Source organism: Carcharodon carcharias, chromosome 3 (genome assembly GCF_017639515.1).
Source record: "Carcharodon carcharias isolate sCarCar2 chromosome 3, sCarCar2.pri, whole genome shotgun sequence".
NCBI lineage: Eukaryota > Metazoa > Chordata > Chondrichthyes > Lamniformes > Lamnidae > Carcharodon > Carcharodon carcharias.
Genome location: NC_054469.1, coordinates 212500204 through 212519804, shown reverse-complemented (window position 1 = coordinate 212519804; position 19601 = coordinate 212500204). Strand labels below are relative to the sequence as shown.

The 19601-nt window shown below is 39.0% G+C and overlaps 1 protein-coding gene across 1 annotated transcript in view; it reads left to right on the top strand.

The window, feature by feature from the left end:
* gmds (GDP-mannose 4,6-dehydratase) overlaps positions 1-19103 on the top strand; it is a 651025-nt gene extending 631922 nt beyond the window's left edge. The window contains exons 10-11 of the mRNA XM_041185221.1: positions 18087-18155; positions 18637-19103. Coding sequence (XP_041041155.1) covers positions 18087-18155; positions 18637-18699 — 132 coding nt within the window. The 3' untranslated portion in view covers positions 18700-19103. The remainder of the gene's footprint in view (positions 1-18086; positions 18156-18636) is intronic.
* Positions 19104-19601: the final 498 nt, after the last annotated feature.

The following is a 19601-nucleotide window of genomic DNA, read 5'->3' as shown; positions in this document are numbered from 1 at the left end:
GATGATATATTTCCAAGTCAGGATGGTGTGTGACTTGGAGGGAAGCTTGCATTTGGTGGTATTCCCATGAATGTGCTGCCCTTGTCCTTCTAAGTGATTGAATTCACCGAATCGAAAGGTGACCTCGCAGGAGCCTTGGTGCATTGTATTGTAGAATTGTGAAGTGATAGATTTTGGGAGAAAGAAAGAGAGGAAATGTACACAAAGTGATCATTTTCAAAAGAAGTAGAACAAAAGAGACAGGTACACAAATCTTGAAAAGGGAGAAAAGTTGATAAAATGAAAAATTGTGTATGGAATCATATGTTTCAGAAATAAGGGCACATGGTACAAAAGCAAAAAGCTTTATGCTAAACATATACCATATAGTCAGGCCACAGTTAAAAAATTGTGGCAGGTTTTGGCCCCTGTACTTTAGAAAATATGCCACGACTAAAGAGAGGCATCAGAACCGATTCAGTAGGATAAAAGGTTGTATTAATTAAAATAAATCAAAGAAACTGGGGCCCTTTGCACTGCTAAAATTGATACAGTTAAGAGATGATATAATAGAAATTTCCAAAATAATGAAGAGGAGCTAAAGAAAAGACTATTTCTACTATTTCTGTAGCTAGAAGGTATAAACTTAAGATCACCACCAAAAGAACAGCAAAGTTAGAAGATTTTTTTTTTCAACTGAAATATGATGGAACATACCAGAAACAGTGGTGGAAGCAACAGCAGCATGCACTTATAAAGCGCTTTTAAAATTGACAAACATCCCAAGCTGCTTCACAGAGACCTAGGGCAGAATTTTATGGCAGCGGGATTTTACATTCCCGCTGAAGTCAATGGGGATTATAATGGCTTGCCACGTATTACAGCCCCATTCCCACTGAATCGGGGCCGTAAAATTCTGCCTTTAATGAGACAGAAATGGATGCTGAGACAAAGAAGGACATATTAGGACGAGTGACTAAAAGTGGTAGATTTTAAGGAGAATGGATAATAGCTTTCAAAAGCGAAGTGGTTAAAATATATATATTTATAAATGTAAAGTATGTATGCTGAAAGGGCAGGAAAATGGAAAGTAATGGATAACTCAGTGTGAATTCTGTTCTGTACTATTCTGTGATTCCAGAGTTCTAAATATGCTACATCTGATCTGTGAGTGCTAGTTGCTGATACTGAATGCCAACGCTAACATTAATACCTTGATGGAGAGCACAAACTGACAAAAAAAAAATTAACATTCTTTATTGAAAGCCTCATTACATTACAGCAAATAGCCAATATCAATTTAAATTTTAATCCTTTAATAGTGCCAATTAGTACTGCTTTTGAAAAGTAACTAATAATCTCATTATTTTGTAAGTTTTAGTAGAATGAAGAACCCTCTGAATTATTACCTTGAAGCAGAGCTTAAGAAGTGAAGTGTCTAAATATTAAGGAATAAGATACCATGAAAATCAACATGGGAGCATGATAGGATTACAGCTTTGGACAGCATATTACCTAAGTGTGCCAAAAGTATACACCAAAAACAATAGCACAAAACCCTTGAAGCAAGAATTTGAATAAAATTTGTAATCTGACAGGCTTTTTTAGACTTGGGTAATTAGGTTGATGGATGTATATTTCCGTTCACATATCTGCTTCAATTTAGTCTAAATGTTACAATATTTGTGGCATCAATGCATAATGGCAACAGGTATAGTCAATGGCATAATGCCAACAGATATAAGTAAACCTCAGTTTTCTAAATGTTTTTGCAATACTGTCCATATGTGTATATTTTTCCTCTTCTACGTTTCTTCCCTCCTCTCCTGAAGGCACTGATTCTTGCTGGTGTATGGCTCCATAGACATCCGCTGCCCTCCAGTACCTTAGCCAAGTATGTGAGAGTCTAGACATTGAGTGCCGGCAGGCTATTTGACTCCAGAGCATCACACATGAGAACGCTTCTATTCTCACCCGATGTCTATACAGCATGTTGCAATATTCCAACAGCTCAGAGTGGCAGGATGGAATTCCATACCCACAATTTCCCACAGTGAAATCTTCCTCTTGGCTGTGCTATTGTAAGGACACGCCAAGAGGGTTTGAGAGCCCGTCGCCCTGGACTGCTTTTGCGCACCATTAAGGCATTCGCTAAAGATAGCATTTAACCAACCCCATGCCCAGGAGAAAAGGATAAATAATAGGAAAGCCATAGTATGATTAGCATAGAAAGGATAATAATTAGGAATAATAAAAAAAAGCAGATTTAGTACACACATTTGGGCCATCTAATCACTAATATTGCCTCTATGTTGATTTTATGCTGTGCCAGCATTACCAGCTCGTGGGACTAGAGATAACAGCAACCCCAAAGTTAAGTCATCAGATTCATTAAGGCCAGCAGCTGGTAAAATGCCACCAGCTCTCAACTCACAAGTCATAGAAAGGAGCAACCTAGAGCACTAGCATAACACAAAACCAGTAAACAGTAGCTTTATTTTTTATGAATGCTCCACTATTACCCACAGTTTGCATGATATACATATTAAATGAGGACAACAATCAGAAGATTTTTGAAATGACTGTTTCAAAAATTCTGCTATTTTACCATTAAGTTGGTTACTAAAGCAAGTCTGAGCTACAGTAGACCTATAACTGCCACAATATCTTATTTTAACCTAATACCATCCTTAACCTCCTTAGTAAGCCTCAGATGGCTCTTCCTTATTGAGTTTTTGTTTTTCAATGAAATGTACTTTTGTTGAACATTTTCAATTGTTTCTTTAAATGTTTTCTCCTGTTTATTTACTGCCATACCTTTTGGTCTATTTACCATATCAATCTTAGACAGCTTTTCTCTCATACCTATGTACTTGCCTTTGTTTAAGTTTAAGATTATTGTTTCTGATTAGAGTATGTCATTCTCAAATTTAATGTGGAATTCAAATGTATTATGATCACTATTTCCCAATGCATAATTTATCATGACATTGCTAATTCACCCTACCTCATCACACAATGCTAGATCCAATATAGCTTTATCACCAGTTGGTTCCACAACATATTGCTCCAGGAAACTGCCACAAAAGCATTCAACAAACTCATCTTCTAGACCACCTTTGCCAATTTGTTTAGTCTAGTGTATATGAAGATTAATGTCTCCCTCAACTATTATATTGCCTTTGTTACAAGCACCAATAATTTCTTGTTTAATGCTTTGTCCAATGGTATAACTACTGTCGGGGGCCAATAAACTATTTCAACCAGTTTATTCTGACCCTTGCTATTCCTAAGCTCCATTTATACTGATTCCACTTCCTGATTTTCTGAGCCAAGATCCTGTCTCACTAATGTTCTTATGTTATCCTTTATTATCAGGGCTACCCCTCCTCCTTTTCAATTCTGCCTGTCTTATCAAAATGTTGTGTACCCTGGAATATTTATTTCCCGACCTTGGTCACCTTGTAACCATGTCTCTGTAATGGTGATTAGATCTAAGCCACTTATCTCTATTTCTGCCACTAGTTAGCTACCTTACTGCAGATGATGCACATATTCAGATGAAGTAACTTCAATTTTATTTTTTTACTACTATTCCCTGCATGAATCTTATTCTCTGATGCATTATTACCATTAAACTCTGTCCATTTCTGTCCTACTCAGTTTGTCTTTACCCACATTGATGTACTTTTCTATTGCTTCAACTTTTATCTTTCTAAATCTCTGTTCACCCGAACCCTCTTCCGCTCCTATTAGTTTAAAGCCATTTCCCTACTCTGACCATATTTACTGTTGCATCCTTGTTTGTACGCTCTCTCTACCCTTCACTATTTCCTTGGCCTTTCTTTTTAACTTTCCAGATCTCTCCTCACATAAACCCACGCCACCACCACCACCACCACCACCACTATTTCATTTGAAGCCATCTCTTCAGCTATAGCTGTACAACTCATCAGAACACTGATCCCAGTGCGATTTAGTGAAGATCATCCCAACGGTACAGCTTCCTCTTTCCCCAGTACTGGTGCCAGTTCCCCATGAATCGAAATCCATTTCTTCCACGCCAATCTTGGAGCCACGCATTCAACTCTCTAATCTTATTCACCCTATGCCAATTTGTTGGCAGCTCAGGTAGTAGTCCAGAGATTATGTGTGGCTTACCTTTTTTATTTAGTCGCTAGCTGCTCTTACTCCCTCAGTAGAACCTCTTTCTTAGTCCTACCTATGTCATTGGTACCCATGTGTACCATGACAACTGGATTCTTCCTTTCCTACTCCAAGTTCCACTCCAGCCTGGAAGAGATGTCCTTAACCCTAACACCAGCTGGCATAAGTATGGTTATATGTATAGTTATAAGTATGGTTCTAAGTATGCCTGGCATGTGTGGGTGGTGAGCGGTGCCATGGACGAGATGAGGACAATGGTGTGTGTGAGAGAGTGAATAGCAATGTCCCTTGAACTGGCAGAGAGTGAGATCCCTGTTGATGCATGATGCATTTATGAGTCTATGAGTTGAGAGTGATGAGAAGAGTGACTTATCCTGATGGAATGGAGAAGATCATTCATCCTCTTGCAGCACTGGGTGGCTGTCCTCTTTTGGAGGGCATTGGCGCTGACCACTGCTGCCACCATCTCCCAAGCCTGATTGATAATATTGCTGCCCCTCCAAAGCGGGGGTAGAGAACACCACGGTGGGCCTCCATGGCGTCCAAAAGACTTTCAACGAATGCATCCTAATCTGAGGTGGAGGGTTGCTGCATCCTTCTTTTGTTTAGGGGCCATATCTTCTTTGAAGCAGTCCTGGACTGGAAGCACTGAGAGGTGTGCACGTGGCTGCACTTTAAATATGGCATGAGGAAACAGCAAGGTGACAGCGTGGTGGACCAAATGAGAGCTCGCCCACCATCAAAACAGCGTGTATCTGGGGAATGCATGATTACTGAGATGGGATTGGGACGATATGGTGTGAAAAGCCTCTATTGCGGCCAGTGGGTAAAACATTTTTTTCCTGCCCACTACTGCACTTAGCGCATATCTGGGATGATTCCACTCTAAGTGTTAAACTAAATTATAGCTTGAGAGAAACCTACCAAAGATATCCCACCTACACCAAATTCCCAAGTTAGCACTTGTACCTCATAGCACGCAGTCCTCACCTCACTGTGTGCTCTCAATCTCAATGGGGAAAGGGTAGGGCAATGGGACAAATTAGATAGCTCTTTCAAAGAGCTGGCACAGGTACGATGGGCTGAGTGGCCCCCATATGCTGCAACATTCTCTGAATCTATGAAAACCAAAGAATCAAATTACAACTTGCAGACTCTTTCTCCTGTAGTGAACATCCCTATCACTGCTGTCTCTCCTGATAACCTTCAACCCTGTTGCTATCCCTGCTTCAGCAGTGTTGTTTGCTTTTCTTTGGGCCCTATTCCAATCACACTCATTCCCTTTGTTGCATTGTATTTTCTAAATAAAATGGACATATTAATTGACTTTGTAAAGAATTTAATCACAGTTGATGCTTTTAAGCTATTTTATAATTTAAAAAAACATAAGGAAGATTAAATGTAATTTTGCACAAGTAAATACATTTTAAGCAAAATAAGAAATCAGCAAAGAATGATAATTGAGTTCAAAAGTAAACTGAACATTACAAGTCAAATGAGAGAAGAAAGAAGAAATTTGCAAAACGTAAATTGGCACCAAGAGCACGCAAAATACAAATAATTGTGGAATAACATAGTAGATTAAATCTAATAGTTTGTATGATGTTTTTGCCCAGGATCAACATCACGGATGATCAACTAACTTTGTTTAATTCCCTTGGCAGCCTTTGCTTCTTTAATAGATTTCAGGATTGTCCGGAAAGAGAATCTTGCCCGTAGCATATTTATAAATTAGTTTTCAAGAAATTATATTGAATTTCAATTTTACACTGTCACTTTCTTTTCAATGAAGTTAAAGGATTTCACAGGAGAGCTAGCTCAGAAAAGTTAATGAACCCATTATTGCCATGAAATTGAAGCAACATACAATAGTTGATTCCAGCGTCAATTCATATCCTTCTATCAGTTGTATCGAAACACATCATTACGTAAAAAATTAGGAACATGGGTAGGCCATTTGGTCCCACCAGCCTGTTCTGCCGTTAAATTTAGAGCATGACTGGGGAACACCACTTGTCACAGCCTATCGATCAGAGAACAAACCCATTATCTCTGTTCTCTGTATTCTACCTTCCAGGCAATTTACTAGCCTATGTCACAATGTTATTTCCAATTCCGTGCCCTTTTATTTTTACTAAAAATCTTGTGAGGATCCTTATCAAATCCCTTCTGTGGACAACATCTGTACATTCCCCCATCTGCCATGCTAGAGACCTCCTCTTAGAAATTCAGCTACAGTACATTAGACCTATTATTCAAATTTAGGCTGTCTCTACTTGATCAACTGGTGCTTGTCCAAGTGCTCAGCTATTCTGTTTCTGATGATATATTCCAATAATTTCTACAATTGATGCTAAACTGACAGATCTGCAGTTGCCTGATTTCTCCCTCCTTCCCTTCTTAAAAAATTGAGTAAAATTTACCAATATTCCAATTCAAAAGCACAATTCCCAAATCCAAGGAGCTTTGGAATATTATGATTAGTGCACCTGCAATTTCTCCATCTATTAATTATCAATAGCATTCAGAGAAATTTCAAACAAAGTGGTAACAAGTTACAAATATCATTGAGAACAAATTATCTCTCGTTGAATTAGTAGCAGTTCTTCCAAAAAATTACATGATTTCATTATCACTCACTCATTCTTTTTCAAAATCAGCAGAAAAAGTGATTTAGAAAAAAGGATCCAATGTTAATCCTGATTGTCTTAATGGTTTGAAATTTAAAAGAGCTCTTGATGATGACAGAGAATCAAGCATAATGCTGGATATATCAACTACTCAATCAGACCAATTTCCTACTGTAAAATGCTAAACTAAACCAAACCTTTCCCAGAATGAATGAATGTGCCCAGAAGGCACATAATTGTCATCACATATGTGGGTGGCCCAGTAAATGAAATTGGTGCTGCTTGTCCCTGCTGTTCCTTAAGCATTGAATTCAGAGGAGCACTGAGCAGAGGTAACTTTCTTCCCATAGGTGAGGAAAGACATAATGGGGAGGTAAAGTCAGCCCTAGTTGTTGTCTCACACAACGTTAGCAGCCAGTTATAGGGCAAAATTGGTACTTAGCATTTGACCATTTGTCTGCCCTCTTTATCATTAATGACATGGGGAAAGAGAGAACAGAAAAAAATAAGAGAATTGAAACAGTGTTTTAAGGCAATTTAAGGATCATACATAAATGAGCAGAAGCCCAGTTAAATCGGTTTTCAGTGTTGTTTGGATCTTATTTATTTCTACTCTGTATCTTGAAATAACTCGGCAGCATTGCAGACCAAAATGAGGCAGAACCCAATTTATCATCATCCATATAAGTAAAACATTTGTGTCTTTGTGCAGATTTAATAAGGTAATAAAATAGAAACTCCCATCACACCATGAAACAACGCACTTCCTTATTTCCTGTGATGCTTTGCATCATTGACACGTCCAAATTTTATGAAGTACCTGCAACCAAACAATTCCTTCTTTGGGTTTCTTTTTAATGAATGGTTAATAGCATCCTTCATTGAGAAGATCCTCCTCCATGTTCTGTTGTAGTAGTTTCCTTATAATATGCCAATCTTGAAGAAAAGAAGTGTTTTCTGGAACATATTTTGGTAAATTGCTTGTTTAACTGCTGGAGAAGAGGGGGAGCCACAGGTGGAAATGATTTGTGGCTCTGGCACTTGAACTGACAAAACCTGACCTCTGACCTGTATCATGTACCTGTATTAGTGCAGGCCTGTTAATACTTGTATCCTGTTCATCAGCAGCATCGGCTTTCCTTTGTGATACACAAAACAGTGTAGCTTTGTCTATTACTCTGTGTGCAAGACAGGAAGTTTTTTCTATAGTCCCAGCATTTGCAGACAGACTTTGTCATTAAAATCAGGTTAATTTTATAATCTGAATGTGTTAAAGGTGGATCTTTCCCTCCAATTTTTGAAAGGCAGTTCGAGTGCAGTAGTTAAGGCCAACACTTGCTCTCTGATACCTCGCTCAAGCTGGTCTTGGCATGTTACAGGCTAATAAATTATAGAGGACATCACAGGCAAGCTCTCCTGTGAGTGCATGGTGTTCATACGTGTGCAGTTCCAGCCGGAGTTACTCTGTATCAATCAGTTACAGGAGCTCTATCTATAAAAATGTCCTTGGGATCAGATGACTCAGCAGGGACTATCGATAAACTTGGAAACTTTCAGCTCTGTGGGGCTGAGAACTAAAAGGACCCTAAAGCATGCAGTGTCAATCCTGAGTGTATATACATTATAGACAGGTGACCTTTCATTATTGCCTGACTTCCTGCGCAGTTAAGATTTCCTTCTGGCTATCTGATGAGGTGGTTGGCTTCAGTATTGAGTCTGTCACCAGTGATAGAGTTTAACAGCAAGTCATGAGGGACTTTTTCCATTTCTCTCGAATAGTTGTTGAAATACACTTGCACAAGTTTACAGTAACAGTGTCAGAAGCTGGACCTTGATATGGAAAGCTTTCGCTGAAGTAAATCTGATTATTTTCCACATGATTTTCCTGAAAGGATGTTATGATTTTCTAGATGTATGTTGGCCGGTGATAAATGAGGCTTTTATATGATGTAATGTGAAAGGTTGGTGCCTTAACTTCCTCCTTCATGGAGCTTAGTGGAGAGAACACTCTGAGCAGGACTAGCAGACTCTAAGTTTTACTTTTTCCCTGCATCTACCCATTCTCTGGCTTCTGACAATCCACGGCCAAGAGTAAAACATGAGACCCTTAAACCTGTGTTTAATGGGATTTCTCCAGCTGCTGCATATGATGAAGCAAAATCCATGTTGTCTAGAATAACAGGCTGCTGTGTAATTGGCATTCTTTCGCAGTCCATATCCCGGTATCCCTTGTTTTGTCCTGTTTGTGGTTTATCTCCTTTGTCAGTGCGCTTGTCAAAGCCAGTGCTGACTGACTTCATTTCCCCAAAGTGGAACTCGAGCATTGTTTGGGCACTGACGGCATTCTGTCAGCCCCCCGATGGACAATACCACTGATTTGCAACTTCCTGAGTAGACCAGACAGTTAGCTGTGTATTTCCCCCGACCCTACCACCAACCACCACCCCTCCTCCTCCATCTCTTATCACCCTCGGTCATTAAAAAGGCTCCATTTTCTAGCTTATTTTGTGCTTCTGTAGAGCCATAGATTGAAATCGCTTTTATTATGAGGTGGTATCCCTGTTTAGACTTGATGAAATGTGAGATTATACCGATAAGATAAGAATGCTGCTGTAAACTTCCCTATGAAACTAGAGGGAAGGAAATTACTACCCGATCTGAATCGAGTCACACTGGTTTGTGACAGGCTTGAAGTAAATACAGATCTTTATTTTTCAAGAGCTATTTAAGGGTCAGTACTAAAAAACTTCAATACTCAAAAGTGAAATTTAAGCACTGGCCCCACAGAACGAGCGTGCCCACTCATGCCATGCTGATATAGATTTTGCTCACAAACCAAAAAAAACATACACGTCAGCATTCCTTCATTCCCTTGGTGCCTGGGTTGTTCCACTACTCTGCCTCCATATGAAAGGAAGAAATTCAAAAGTAAATGCCACTTGTGGCTGTTATCGTAGAATTCCTGAACCACTTCTAGTCAGATGCACCTTTTTTTTTCAATTTATAACTTGGTCTTACACTTTCAGCAAACGCCTGTTGGTGGCATGTCTATGCACATTATGAGCTCTCAGCCTGATCTACAGTCAGCCAGTATATGAGCCTCGTGGTTATTTACCTTTTTTCAGTAACCAAAGAATAAAGTATGCAGTCCTCATCACTTTGCTATAATACTTAATTTTCATGGCTTTCCACCTAAACAGAAATATTGATTTGCCATTGCCAATGAATAATAGTACCAATTATTTTACATACGAGCATATGAATTAGAAGCAGGAGTAGGTCATTTGGCCCCTTGAGCCTGCCCCACCATTTGGTAAGATCATGGCTGATCTGATTGTGGCCTCTACTTTCCTTCCTACCCCCTATACCGTTTGACTCTCTTGTCAGTCAAGAAGCTGTGTAATTCAGCCTTAAAACATATTCAATGGCCCTGCCTCCACAGCTCTCTGGGGAGGAGAATTTTGATGCTTATACAGCTTTATCTCATATGGAGGAAACCATCCCATAAAATGCAATCAAAGACTTGGTACAGTTATTAAAAAGTTAGGTGAGAAGGTTTAAAGAGACTTCTCCAAAATCTTGGAAGTTCATGAACAACCAGTAAGATATAAAAACATGACCAGATTACAGCTGACTGTAATCTACATGGTGACAAATGCTTGCAGTGTTTTGGGACTTTTGAATTCGGAATTGGATGCATACATTCCTGAGAATTTAAATTAATTTAAAAAGTTTAGAATTTGCAGCACAGAAAGGCCAAAACCCTTTTGCATACAGCTGCTCTTTTATTGTTGAAATTACTGCCACAAGCTGTAACTAGTGAGAAAACACATATGTCATATATTTGACATTCCTTTTTTGATGAATTTAATCTTACTATTAAACTGAATTGTAAGACAAAGAAATGTTCACCTTTTCAATAATTTTATAAAAATATAAAAACGGCCTCAACAATAGTTTTCCATAAATTTCCAAAAATGGCTACTTTGATGTGAAATACAAGATGTGAACAGTTCTTTATAGTGTTCACTGAATAAACATTTTTTTAATCCTTTTTATCTTTTGTCGCCTATCCTTTTGGATTCCTTCCCTGCACTCCACCCAGTCCTCTGCTCTACAATGGTCCAAGCTGGGAAGGTAGGCAGCTTAGCCTTTAGTAGATGGTTGACAAGTAACTCTTGAACTAGCTGCCAGAGGATGGCATTTTGTTGTAGGGGAGGGGTTGTCCCTTGGTAATCCCTCCTGTGACAGTGTGGCTATAATTTGTGCAGTTCAATTTTGTGATATTGTATGTTAACAGCCGTGTAATCTTAAACCTTTCTTTACAAGTTTTATGCAGAAGTGTTACTATTGTCTTTATGTGTTTAAAACAGTGCCCATTATTTCACCTATTTCACTGGATGTCTGCAATACATTTTGTGTAATATTTGCACAATCACTTTCTCTTGTTATCATGGTTCCCTGTAGAGGTAATTGCATCTTAAATCAATAAGTAGTCATGGCCTGTGTATTTTTCAAAGGTTTATGAGGTTTGCGATGCAGATTAGTCAGTGTTTACACACTCTTAGAAATTAAGTGGGTTTTCTTAGCACAGATTAATCAGTTCGAATTAGGTGTATTCAAGCATATACAAAGAGCAAAACTGTGCCTCTTCAGTACTTTTGCTGAATAGGAACGGTGTATTGATAGCACTAGGCAACGTTGTCATTGGCCGTTTGTGGTTTATCAGAATATTAATTTCTCTGTGCTCTGAAGCTGTGGCCAATTGAAACATTGTGGTTTTGGGAAATAACAGAGTGTACATTAGAGCTAATCAAACATTGAGACGCATATGAAAAAGAATTAGGATCGGTAGGCTTAATAAGATGATTATGTTCAGAAATATGAAATACAATGTTTAATAACTGATGACTGACAATGTGAAAAGTCAGATGTACAGAGGAATGTTCTGTACAGTAAGTTGTAACAGAGAGGAAGCTATTTTTACAAAGACTCATAATACAGTGAGACTAGCTATACCAGGAATTCTTAATGCTGCAGTTACATTGCATGACTTTCATTAGTACAAAGCAATTTTTACATCACACCACTGAGAGATACACAATAAATTTTAATGCAACCCTGCATAATTCACACCAATTTGACATTTTTCTGGAACCATATATATACATAACTGTATAAATTTGTCTTGGGTGGTCATGCAAAACAGACAATCGTGAATTGACAACCCTTTTTGCACTCTGAGTCAAAGGAAAAGAAAACCGAGATGAGTGAAAAACAGGTGACCAATTGGCTATCATGCATTTTGTTGCTGCTGCTGATGCCAAAATTATATCCCATGGTTTTGCATCACTTGTGTCACAGATCAACTGATAGCATAATGCAACAAGTGCAGTGCAGTTTAACATTAACTTTTAATTTTGTGCATGGTCACCAATTGTCTTCTCTGTCCTCTTCTCCTGAAGGTATTTATTCCTTGATGGGGTGATAGTTCCACAGGCATTGATCACATTTTGGTACCTTTCCCAAGTGTCCCTTATGCATGTATGAATTTCGACTAGCTATTGAACCACATGGAGCATCACAACAGAGCCAAGTCTGATCTTATTTTATATTCGCACATGCTCACTGCCTGCAGGGTCAACAGTTGGCAGTCAAAAGCAGGAATCTTGGTTAGTTTCTTCCTAGTTAATATGGGAGTGTTGAATTTAATTAGAAGCATCCTTGCCACGACTCCAGCTGAGATCAACACAGCTATAGGAGTAAATCTGGGACGTCACTGCTCTGCATGACTCATGTGCTCAGTGTAAATCTACTGAGCCAATACAGGGATCTCACTTTAGTTTTGTACTGATAAAAATTACTTCATTACTCCATCTGCTCTCATCTAAATTCGCAAACTTATTGGCACTTTGCTGTTAAGTAAATGCTACATTTATGCGTAAAAGTACACACGCATGGAACTCTGTTTTCCTCAATTTGAGAGTACTGTGAGCAACCAGTATAATTTTGTACACACATCACAGCACACTAAAAATTGTATTGATTAAACCAGTATTGAGAAATACATTAGGAGCAAAATTGGGATTTAATAAAATTTGTCCAAAGCCAGAACCAGGATGTGGTTTTCCAGCATTGAACTGTACCACTTCACTAATGTATGTTCTCACACGTTCACCATTATAAGCTCCATGTAATACACTTACTTCTTTGACATGCACCACAGAAAATTTGATTTTGAATATATCAGCCTCTAAAGAGGCTGCCAGTTAACTCAAAATTTATTATTAGCTGGCATGGAAGAATCACCAAGCATGATGATCTGAGATAACTAAAATTAAAAGCTGGTGGACTTTCAAATTAATCATTTGAGATGAATTTTTCCAGTAAGCCTTGTTAATGCTGCCCATTTTTCCAATATGCATTCCTGGTCTCCACACTGCAAACTTACTTTTCACTCATTTTTAAATGAGTGATCCTGACTTTAGATAGAAAAACAATTGTTACTATGGGGCAGAGCGCTAGAAAGTTCACCCAATCCCAATATTTTGCTGTTCCAAGTAAGTACAATGAACATGACCAGCATTTTTTAAAGGAAAATTCCCTTACCACCCCATCAGCTAAAAGTAAAACTTTGGGATTCTGCCCCAGTTCCAACAATGTGAAATAATAGCAGTCCTAGTCGCAAGTGGTTTGTTGAATTTTTGTTACTCTGGCCGCTCCAAGACTTCCATTTATATAGCACTTGCACAATCTCAGGACGTCCCAAAGTACTTTACAGCCAGTGAAGTTTTTTCAATTGTAATCACTGTTGTCGCATAATATTACCAGTAGATGACAATAATGATACCAGAAATAAGCCCCAATGCCTCCCTACTGTGGAATCATATCCTCCATCTCTTCCTGTGGTCATTTAGTGCTCTTGTACTATCAGGATCAGTAATTCCTTCACGCCAGTTTCTCTGTGTTGTCAAGCACTGCTTAACTAGAAAGAAACTCTCCACCTCTCTATAAAAATGTGTTTAATTTAAATTCTGTGGTATTTTAATTTTAGCACTAAATCTATGTTGCTGTGCTGTATTGCTTAATTTGAATTATTGCAAAATTTTTAAAAATACACGCAAATGTGATTCTGTTGTCATTAGACCTTTGACGTCTAATACATGAGCAAAAGTAAAGAAAAAATTGTTGAATGATATTTTTGGCAATTTTGTTTTTAAAAAATTGTTAATTAATAGTGCAGCTTGTTTGTATAGCTTCATAATTACAAAATATAATTTTTCAAAGTGATTTCTGCAAACTTTGAAAGTCTGGCCAAGACTTTACCAGCCTTTCAGATTGGCAGGCAGCTGCAGCAGTACCACCCAAATACAGTTACTACTGACCAGAACAATCCACAAGCTACTCTGTCATGTTATAGTATGCAGGATGTGTATGGTGAAGGCAATGTATGACAACATTCTATAAATGAATAGAAATTGAAAAACAATTTGAAAATACTGAGATGAGTGGCAGGGGGTGGGGAGGTGGAGGTGAGCATTGGAGTAACTTGTGGAAGTGAGGTTTGTGTACTGTATCACGTCCTTTAAGTTAAAAAAAATCAAATCTGTACTTAGTCTTTATAAACTGAGTTACTGTACACTTTAAGCAAGGTCCCCAACAAAGTCCTGCTCCATTAAGGAACCCTGTATTGTGAAAAGGTAGCCAATCTATGTGTGTGGAACTAGCACATCTAAAATGGAGAGGTCATATTTACCAAATATAAAATCACAGTCCAAAGAACTTGGCGATATTTGTCAAGTTGTCACATTTGTGCACTGTGTGATTATTGTTTGGTGCTTTGACAAGATCTTAAGCAAGCAAATCTCTATTTCACCCCATTGCCTTTACTGTTCCTGCGCTGTATTCTCCAACCTTAAGTAGTTGGATTAAGTGTGTCTATCAACAGTGCACAATTCTGACAGTAAGTAATCCCTTGCACTTTGCAACAGGTGGAAGGATCTTGCATCAAATTCCTGCTTCCTTGAGATTCATGCATAAACATGTTTAGCTCAGAATGAATATTTAAAGTGTATTACCAAATGTAACCTATGTATAATACTTTACCCCCTCCTGCTTTTGCTAAAGTTGTTGTGAAGTTTAAAGAACAAGTTGAAGGTTTTTACTAAGTCTGAGTCATTTAAAATGCATGTACATGCTTGCATAGTAGGGAGAGTGAGTGCATGCAGATTTAACCAGAAAAATTAACATTGCATCAGAATGAAATTTGTTCACTTAATCATACAGTGAACGATCCCATTAATTCAAAGCTGTGTAGCTGTTTTTTGGAAAAATGGATTTATTCTGTAGGCATTTTCACAGTCTGTGAATATGATGCCCTACACTAGTGAAGGTAGAAAATATTGTATTGCATTCTGCAGCTAAATAGACTTCTTGAAAATGATCAGCTGAAAGGATCGTCACTGATATGATTATGTTGTCACATCTTTAGCTTTAAATCATGCCAATTAAAGTAACTTTTTCAGTAGATACACATCTCCACACTTAAAAAAACATAGCGATGGATTCCAAATAAACTAATTTGTTCAACACAAAATATCAATCAACTTTCGCAGCAATAGAAAAGCAGCATAATATACTTCAATTGCTAATTATGTTAACATTGTAGAATAATATTTTGAATGATATAAGCTGTAATGTAATATTTCAGGCTTTACCCTGCATTAAACAGATCCCACAACAGGAAACACCACAAGAATAACTGCACAACATTCTCTGCAGTGCCAGATAAGTTGAGGCGTTTTGACTGTCACAAGGATACTGTCTTTTAAAATACAATTTTAACAATGCTTTGAAGTATTGTTCTCATTTTTATTGTCATCACAATGTTTAATGCTAAGCAACCTCCTAATTAGGAAGATAGGAACCATGTAGGTCATTTAGTACCTCGGGGTCTGTTACAATATAAATAATGGCTAACCTGTGCCTGAACCATTAAACCTCCTTTGGCCTATAGGCCTTGATATCCTTATTTAACGGAAATGTGTCAATTTCTAGTCTTCAAAATGTCAATTGACCCAGCTTCACAGTCTTTTGAGGGTGCGAGTTCCAGATTTCCACTACCCTGTATATGAAGATCCTTTGCTTTTCAATTTCTCTGTAAAATGACCTAGCTCTAATTTTAAGATAATGTTCTCTCGCTCTGCATTGCTCCAGAAGAGGAAAGTGTCTCTGTATCTACACTATTTAAAAAAAAGAGACTTGCATTTTTATAGCATCTTTCATGACCTCACTCAAAGGACTCCTTGCCAGTGTAGCCACGGTTACAATGTAGGAAATGTGACCATCAATTTGCACACAGGAAGGTCCCACAAACAGTAATGAGTTAACGACCAGAGAATTTTTTGTGTTTGTGTGTGTCTGCCTTGTTGACTGAGGGATAAACCCCCTGGTCTTTTTTCAAAATAGTGCTGTGGGATCTTTTACATCCACCAGAGGGGGCAGACAGGGCCCCTGTTTAATCTCACATCTGAAAGTACAGCATGGCATTGGAGTGCCAGTCTATATTTTTGTACTCACATCTCTAGAATGGGACTTGAATCCAAAACTTTGAGACTCACAGGCAAGAGAGCTATCAGCTGAACCCTTTGTCATTTTTAAAACTTTGACCCCTCAGTCTTCTAAACTCAATGGAATAAAATTAAGTTTATGCAACCTGTCCTTATAATTTAACCCTTTAATTTCTGGTACCAGTCTGGTGATTCAGTGCTGTACCTGTTCCAAAGCCAGATATTCTTTCTGAAGTTCGGTACCCAGAACTGAATGTGGCACACCAGATGGGCTCTGGCCAGGACTGAAGCATCACCTCCTCCTCTCTATATTTCAGCCTCCATAAGATAAGGGCCGATATTCCATTAGCCTTTTTCTTTGCATCTGTGCACTAGTTCTAATTCACCTATACTCTGAAGTTACCTTTTCATAAACTAATGACTGAAGTGAGGGCAAGCAGTCAGGGAAATCCTAGCCAGCAATGATGCGCCTTGGACCTCTGAATGACAGATGAACGAAGTCCAGGCGTGGACCTCCCAAACTATTCGCTAGTGTGCTCTTTCTCATCACTGCCCAATGATAAACTGTGTTCATCACGGGTGTAATGTTCCATCGGGCTTCTCCGCTAAGCACCAACGAGTTAAGCTGCCAATGTGGGCTCTGGCGAGAGACGGCCTGGGGAATTTTGTTCTCAAGGAGGTGGGTGGAAAAGTGAATTAATACTGGATGGAAAAAAAGAGGAAATATTTAAGAATTCAGATCATGGGACAGGAAATTCGCTGGATTTGATTATTTGCCCCTGAATAAGGTCAGTTTTTGTGCCTGAATAAATTTGGAAAAAAACATGCACTTCACATTTTGCAGATAGTGACGTTTTTGGAAATGCAAGCTGAGGAACCAAGTGGTGAGAATCGGCTGACAATTTTGATGAGCCCTTCTAACCCCTGGTATTATGATGCCCCAGAGCAGGAATGCATTACTTATAGTTAAAACATCAAATATAGCCAGAAAGGAAAATAAAGCCATCGTTTTAATTAAACGCTTCCAGTATTCTGTAACCGGCTTGTTTATTGGTATAAATGCAACAAAATCCATTGGGGATATTTTTCAGGCAAGTTCAAGGTTAGTGCTGACTGAAAATCACTGCCGAGTAACTGGAGTTTGAAAGTGTGGGAATGAGCCGTTTAGAAACCGCTGGTTGCCTGATTCAGTCTTTTTTTTAATATACGTGTTGTACGGTGAAAGCGGCATAGTGGGCTGAAGTGTACAGCAAGCTCCAGTTCAATCACAAATATTCGGGGGCAAGTAACCGAGACGCTCTCTGACAAATGTGATCACCAGCGAAATCCCAAAATTGTGTTTACAGCAACCGTAATTACAATCAGATTAACGAGCTGATCTATCTAACTTAATAAACAGCTTTTCGGCTGGTAGGTAGTGTGTTGCTTTTTGCGTGCGTTTGCTCTTTGCACAACATAAGGGCTGGCGTACTAATGCGAGAAACTCGACTCGTCTCCGCAAGTATGAACGCCAGCGGGAACTCGTTCAGGGTGGTACCTGTCAGTGGATCGACCCCTAGCTTACCCCTGACCTCAAACCTGCAACATCCCAGAGAGACTATGTGCTGCCGCGGGGCTCGATTACCCCAGCGCTTTGTGGAGGTTTTAACGAAAGAAGCGGCAATAATCCATTAAAATACAACACTGTAAAACCCAGCAGATAGTGTCGTTGACGTTGACCCTGTGATTCATCTTTTTAAAGGATTTTCTACAAGGAGACAGCACCAAAGCGCTGAATAAACTGGGATGGAAACCAAAAGTTGCATTTGACGTAAGTGGGTTTTTTCTCTTTGGATTCGCGAATATAAAATAAAAGAATGTGAAAACTTTCATTCTCCTGCACCCTAAAAGCTGTGTTGTGGCTCTGTGAATCCGTGTGTAGAGTGTCTGAGTGCGCGCACAGGCCCTACACCTCGCAGTTTTTTCTTGTGTTTCAACAAATTAACAAATTGATTTGATGTCTCGGTTTCTTTCTCCAATGTAAGGTGCGGCAGGGAGAACAGACACTGTCGGTCGGTAATGTTGGGCTGCGGTTGTACTGTTTTCATTTGTTTTTATTTTTTTTCCATTGCTAATCTATAATCTCGATGTTGGTTACGTTTGCTGACGGTTTTTTTTTTGTTCCTTCGATGTCTGGAGTCCGCGCGATGTCGAACGCCAGTTCACGCTGCCCTGCTAACCGGTGGCTTGGGGCTGAACTGGCCTTTTTAAGGACTTTCTTGCTGAGCTAAAGGTGCTGTGCTTGTGTGCAGGAACTGGTGAAGGAGATGGTGACTGCTGATATTGAGCTCATGAAGACCAATCCAAATGCCTGAGGCCGGATACCATTCCACACAGCAGAGCCGCAAGACCTCTCTATGAAACACTGGGTGCAATGCAATAATGACAAATGATCGACATAGTAAATAAACAAGGAATACAATTTATAATGTGATTATTTTTAAATTGGGTGTTAAATGATGTACTCTTGACACCAAAACAATACACATGACTGGGCTATTTATCGGTTGGCTGATGGGAGCAATATTTAACAATGAAAGTGTATTTCTGTTTTCAGCTGTCTTTAATATTGGAATGATCACTTTGTAAACGGGTCTGTGTAGGACGGGAGTGTAGCGACGCTTTTGTACGTTTCTGTCTTGAATAAGGTTCTGTTTTAAATCCGACGTGTTGCTGAATCTCTGTCCCATTAAAATATGAAGGTGCAGGTTTCTAACAATTAAGACTTTGGCTTGTTTTGTGTGCGTGTGTGTGTGTTTTTTTTCTGTCAATTCTAACCGTTGCAGCGTTTGCGATCGGCCTCATCACTTGTTCCTCTTTACACATAATAGGTTTGATTTTTTTTTAATTTCAAAGAGGAGGCCTTGTATTTTCTATATCGAACCATAATGGTGGCCTGGCTTGAAAGAGAAACTTTCACACAGAATATATACAGTGCGGGCCATTTAGCTTCCAATGAACAAAACGGGCTTAGTGTTCCTAGACCCGGCAGAGAAAAATTCCTTGGAAACTCTAATGAAGGCATGTGGACGTAAGTGGGAACAATTTCAGGGGTGTAGGCAGTGCAGTCTGGTTATAAAGGACCCCTCTGTATTTCACACCATTCAACCTGCAGCTCTGTGTCCTTGTAGTTCCGCTCCCTCATTTCTATAATTAGACCCCAGACTGACTCGGGGGTGGGGGGGGGGGGGGGGGGGGTGATGCCAGTGATTTTTTT